Source organism: Austrofundulus limnaeus, unplaced genomic scaffold (genome assembly GCF_001266775.1).
Source record: "Austrofundulus limnaeus strain Quisiro unplaced genomic scaffold, Austrofundulus_limnaeus-1.0 Scaffold580, whole genome shotgun sequence".
NCBI classification, from domain to species: Eukaryota; Metazoa; Chordata; class Actinopteri; order Cyprinodontiformes; family Rivulidae; genus Austrofundulus; species Austrofundulus limnaeus.
Genome location: NW_013952982.1, coordinates 295,363 through 300,799, shown reverse-complemented (window position 1 = coordinate 300,799; position 5,437 = coordinate 295,363). Strand labels below are relative to the sequence as shown.

Sequence of the window (5,437 nt, the reverse complement as noted above, 5' to 3'; positions counted from 1 at the left end):
CAGGTTGATTTAAATTGTGGCCCTCTCAGGGAAAATGTTTGGGCACCCCTGCTCTAAGTATAATAAAAATATCCATCTCAAATATTTTTTCTTGTTGCTTCACAGTTCTTACCTTGCTGCTGTTTGTTAAAATAATATACTTTTTTATAGCTGTAATTAGTTATTTCAGGTTTAAAATAAAGATCATGTGACATCTGCTGGGGAGTAGGCGGGGCATAAATCCCAACTCCCAATGCGCAGACTCTGGTTCCAAAAATCCTGGCAGCTCCCAATATGAACAGTTTAAAGACTTCTCAGTTTCTAAAGATCTATTTACTTAATAAAACAATAATACATCAGATCTAGTTTTTTGTTTAGGCAAAACTCACCAACGACAACAGGAAGCACCTTCATAGCTTTCCTCTCCCTGCTGTTGATCTTTGCTCGCTTCCTTCTGTGAGGGTCGGGGTTGAATTTGATCTCCGCAAAGCTGACCGAGGGCACAAGGCCGACCTTACACACGGAGTGCAGCGGTTGTTCCGTTGACGGTAAGGTGGACGGCTCGTCGGCTGTCAGCTCCCGCTCTATGATGGGAGGCAGAGGCGGGGGTAAGGAGGCCAGAGGAGGCAGCGAGGCCGCAGCCTCCTGCAGCTTGCGGCAGGCCTGGATGCTGCTCTTCAGCTTGGCCTTGCGCGCCTCCTCCCAGCGGCGCAGCCCACGGAACATGCCGCAGTACAGCAGCAGCATGATGGGGCAGGGGATGAAGAAGGAGCACACCGAGGAGTAGAGGACGTAGTCGTCGTTTTCCAGTTTGCACTCGCTGGGGTCACGCCCCGGCACGTTGTTGATGCCGAACATAATGGGCGAGGCCACGGCCAGAGCCAGAATCCAGGTGGCCGACAGCAGAACCGCCTGCCGCAGGTCCACGTGTTTCCTGTTGTAGTTGAGAGGAATCAAGACGGCGATGAACCTGTAACGAGTCGGAGACATCTGTGGTCACAACCTGTCAGCCAAGATATACAGAAAACCAAAACATCGTTGTTCAAAATGTTTGTTTTTTTAAAGAGTAAACATGTTTCGGCCTTTTTTGTTACAGAAACCAGAGTCCTGTAGTTTCTGGCTCCATTCTGGTAAGTGAGGTGAAACAGGTTTAAAGTATACCTGCGACATGCAAACCCTTCTCCTTCAAATACAACAGTTCACAGAAAACATCTTTCTATTTATAAACACATGATTTTACCCATTTTGTCACATATTTTCTTTTGAACTTGTCTCAGCCAAAGTGAAACAGGAAGTGACATCAAAGGGGAACTCTTTAAGAAAGAGAACTCTCTGGTCGTTATTTATTAAAACAATATTATTTGAACTCGGACTCTTCTTCATCTCTCTGATAGACTTAATATTTTAAAGAAACATCAGATTCTTCTCCTCAGTCTGTGTTGTTGGCTGTTATAGCAGCACTATTCTCATTCAGACATCCCCCTTTGACATCACTTCCTGTTACTTCACATGCAAATATCTCAACAACTGTTCATCTCAGCAGTGTGAGAGTTTAGTTGCAAAATTTTGTCGATGTTAACTTGCTAAAAATGTATTCATATTTATTATAAAAAATGACGTCATAGACACTTTAAAACTTTCAATTTTTACTATAAAAATTAAAACTCTCATTTGAGCTAGGGGAGGCTGTGGCGGAGTGGTTAGTGGAGTCATCCTTGAACCAGTAGGTCACTGGTTTGAATCCCCATTCCTTGGGCAAGACACTTCACCCGCCTTGCCTACTGATGGTGGTCAGAGGGTCTGCATGGCTGCCCTGCCTCTGTCAGTGTGCCCCAGGCAGCTGTGGCTACATTGCAGCTTACCACCATCAGTGTGTGAATGGGTGGGGTCCATGTAGATTTGATAAGGCACTACACAAGTTCAAGCCATTTACCATTTTTTATTCATATTTTATTTTAGGACCTCTACAACTCACAAACTATAAAAACTTGATTGAATAACAAATGGTAAATGTAACTTTTTTTTAAATTGAGTCAATCTTGTGGCACAATACAGCATTTACCTGTAATATTTTTAAAATTCAATTTTATAAAAAGAAGAGTGAATGTTCTAATATATGATATAAAATGTATCGGTGTGGTAACGGCGCAGCGTGTGGTCACGCAAACATACATCTTCTGAAGAGACCGTCTAATTTCACAGCTGTTTTATGCAGTTAACCTAGACTGAGAAGGGTGTGGCCTCCGTGGTCTACGTGGGCTGCAGCCCCTGTTTTGAGACGCTATTCCTTCTATGAGACCATATGGTAGGACGATGGGACCACCACTGCACAGCCTATAGCCTGATTACCTCACAAGGAACAAAATTATTTTGTTCCAACACCTGCTTCCTCAGCCATAATTAAAGGGGGCCTATTATGCAAAATTCACTTTTTAAAGGTCTTTTTTACTCAACTTTGGGTATGTACTTCTTAAAAAAAAAGTCCTAGGACCAAAAAAATGCACCCAGGGGCATATTTACTGTAAGTAAATGCATTTTTAATGTATATTAACGACAAGTTTTATACTTCCATCATTTTGTAATGTCACAAGCCGTACGACAACCCTCCGGAAACTGCGTTCAGCCCCTCACCTAGCAACCCCCGGGTGAAGCTCCTCCTCCTCAGTATAAAAAGCTGTCATGGTTGTTGTTGTTCAATGCGCAGCTCATTTCACAACAAGCCTCCAATGGTGCAATGGGTAGAGTGTTGGACCAGAGAGTGGGAGACCAGGATTCAAGACCAGCAATGACACTATTTAATTATTTATTTTCGTTCATTATGAACACATTTTCTCATGTACTTCTATTGTTGAGCTTATTAAAGCCTTGTTAAAGCCTATTTGTTCCAGTTTGGTAACAGCATGCAGAGTGAGCACAGAGCAGAGGAGGGAGAAAAAAGAAGCTGGGACCACGACTCTGCCTCTGGGTCTCATATGGTTGTACAACGGAGCTTCTGCTATTATTAGCCATACTAACGTAAACRCTGGCTTTGGAGGGCGGAGTTAATGTCAACAGATTTTTGGAGGGCGTTACCAACRGAGCTCATTAACATAAACAGCTCTTCTGAACAGAAGTCAGAGCAGGCAGAACTAGAAAATGAGAAATTTTATTATCAGAATTATTTTGTGCATTAAATTGAATGAACATGGTCTGGATAGCCCACAGACATACCATAAACATTTCTACGACCCATAATTGCTCTCCTTTAAGTCTTTCAATCTGTCATGACAGCAGGTCTCACGTCAGTTTCTCAACCAGAAGAATTCCCTCCATCAACATCATCATCATCATCATCAGCAGCAGCAGCTCCTCTCTGGAGGCCTTCAACTTTTGTTTCCTGCCTGATCTTTTGAATTATTCAGGATCTGTCGTCCACTTACACATCTATAAAACCCTCAGGTCATTCCTCCTGTCCCACGTTAGCCTGGTTGCTCCACATCTGTTTGTGATATAATTGTTTCCAGGAGATGGCTCGTCTGATTGCAGCTTTTTATCCTCACTATCAACCTGGAGTTAAGGTGAAACCGAAAGGCCCGGAGAGAAGCAGACTCATTCTTCACTGGAGGATTTATATTGTTCTGGCTCCTTGAATGCCCCCATCTCCCATAATTAGAGCTTTTAGAGGAAACAGACAAAAGGTCAGGGTAATATTTCTACATCATCGAGCTAACTGTCTGACTCTGACGGCACTCACATGGATCACAGATGATGCCCACAGTCTCTGTGACAGATTACGCTGTTTTCACTTTGATTCATCGGCTCGATGTTCTTGAACGACCCTGACACTGGAGCGAACCAGTTACGACTGAACTTTGAGCTTCATGTTTGAAACTTGTTCTTTAACATTTAAACAGGACATTGAGACTTTGGCTGCAGAAGAAGGTGAAACTGTTCTTGCAAGAGTGTGTGTTAGCAAAATACCTCATGAACCACTGGACAGGTTTTATTGAAACTCTCAGAAAATAATCATTGGGTGTACATAAACAACAAGTTCACTTTTACAGTCAACTCAAATCAAGATGGCCACCACAGCTAATGAAAGCAAGAATGTTAACAAATAAATTGGACAATACTCTGGCTATTTAGTGATATTTCAACAGTTGTGGTCTTGACTGGTCTTGAAACAAATGTCCTCAATGTCCGACCGAAACAAGATAGAGTGACGAGTCCGAGACAAGACCATCAAAAAGTGGTCTTAAGACCAGAATTAAGACCAAGACTGATCTGAAGTAGTATTTGAGAATCATAAGTCAAATTAAGGAACATTAATATCTGACTTTAAGGAACAGTTCATATATTTAGGATAAGTTTGTTTTTCAGTCTTAGTGATGCACTGTATGTATTTAAGAGTCAGCTGAAACAGCACTGATTTGACAAACACTTTATCTTCAAGGTTTTTGCTAAATTCCACATCAAACTGAGAATCCCTCACCACACACATCCTCAGAGGTTTCAAGTTGTGTGACCAATGAACAATAAAGATTGTGTTGCTATAACACATCTAACAATCACACAGTATTTAAAAAAGGGAAATTTAATTATACAGGTCCTTCTCAAAAAATTAGCATATTGTGATAAAGTTCATTATTTTCTGTAATGTACTGATAAACATTAAACTTTCATATATTTTAGATTCCTTGCACACCAACTGAAGTAGTTCAAGCCTTTTATTGTTTTAATATTGATGATTTTGTTAAGACTGAGTGTTTGAGCTCTGAATAATTGCCGAACACAGAAGCAAGTTTAACAGGTTTATTGTTAAATTGAGTGATTGGAGGTAGGAAGCTGGAACCCAGGAGCAGCAGGTCTGGATACAGAGAACAGGGGTTAAGTCGGTTCAGGTAAATTATATTATATAAGTAAATAATATAACTTAACGTCCCCTCTTGGATGGACTGATTTCATGTGGAAAACAACCACTGAGTCTTGGTTGTGTGTCTGGCGGTGTTGASACAGGGCTTGCTGCTGCTGCGAGGATTAATCGTGGTCCAAGACAAGGCTGGGGTCAAACACGGGTGGTCAGAGGCAGTTACCAGGTTAATAGGGGCAGACTGAGTCGAGGATCCAGGGATGGGTTCCGAGGTCGAGTTCCAGGAAGTCCGAGATGGCGAGGTTCCGTTCAGGGGCGAGACGTGAGGCGAAAATCCAACAAACAGAACCAGTGTTGTTACCAGGTGAGCTGATGACAGGCAGGATCCGACGGGCTGAGGCAGGAGACGTGGGTCCGAGAAACAGAAACAGGGTCGTTACCAGGAGAACAGATGACAAGCAGGATCCGACGGGCTGAGGCAGGAGACGTGGGTCCGAGAAACAGAAACAGGGTCGTTACCAGGAGAACAGATGACAAGCAGGATCCGACGGGCTGAGGCAGGAGACGTGGGTCCGAGAAACAGAAACAGGGTCGTTACCAGGAGAACAG

General features: G+C 42.8%; 1 protein-coding gene across 1 annotated transcript in view; it reads right to left on the bottom strand.

The window, feature by feature from the left end:
- The window catches only part of drd4a (dopamine receptor D4a), a 27,696-nt gene that overhangs the window by 11,254 nt on the left and 11,005 nt on the right, over window positions 1-5,437 (bottom strand). Inside the window, exon 3 of the mRNA XM_014026677.1 lies at window positions 369-949. Coding sequence (XP_013882131.1) covers window positions 369-949 — 581 coding nt within the window. The remainder of the gene's footprint in view (window positions 1-368; window positions 950-5,437) is intronic.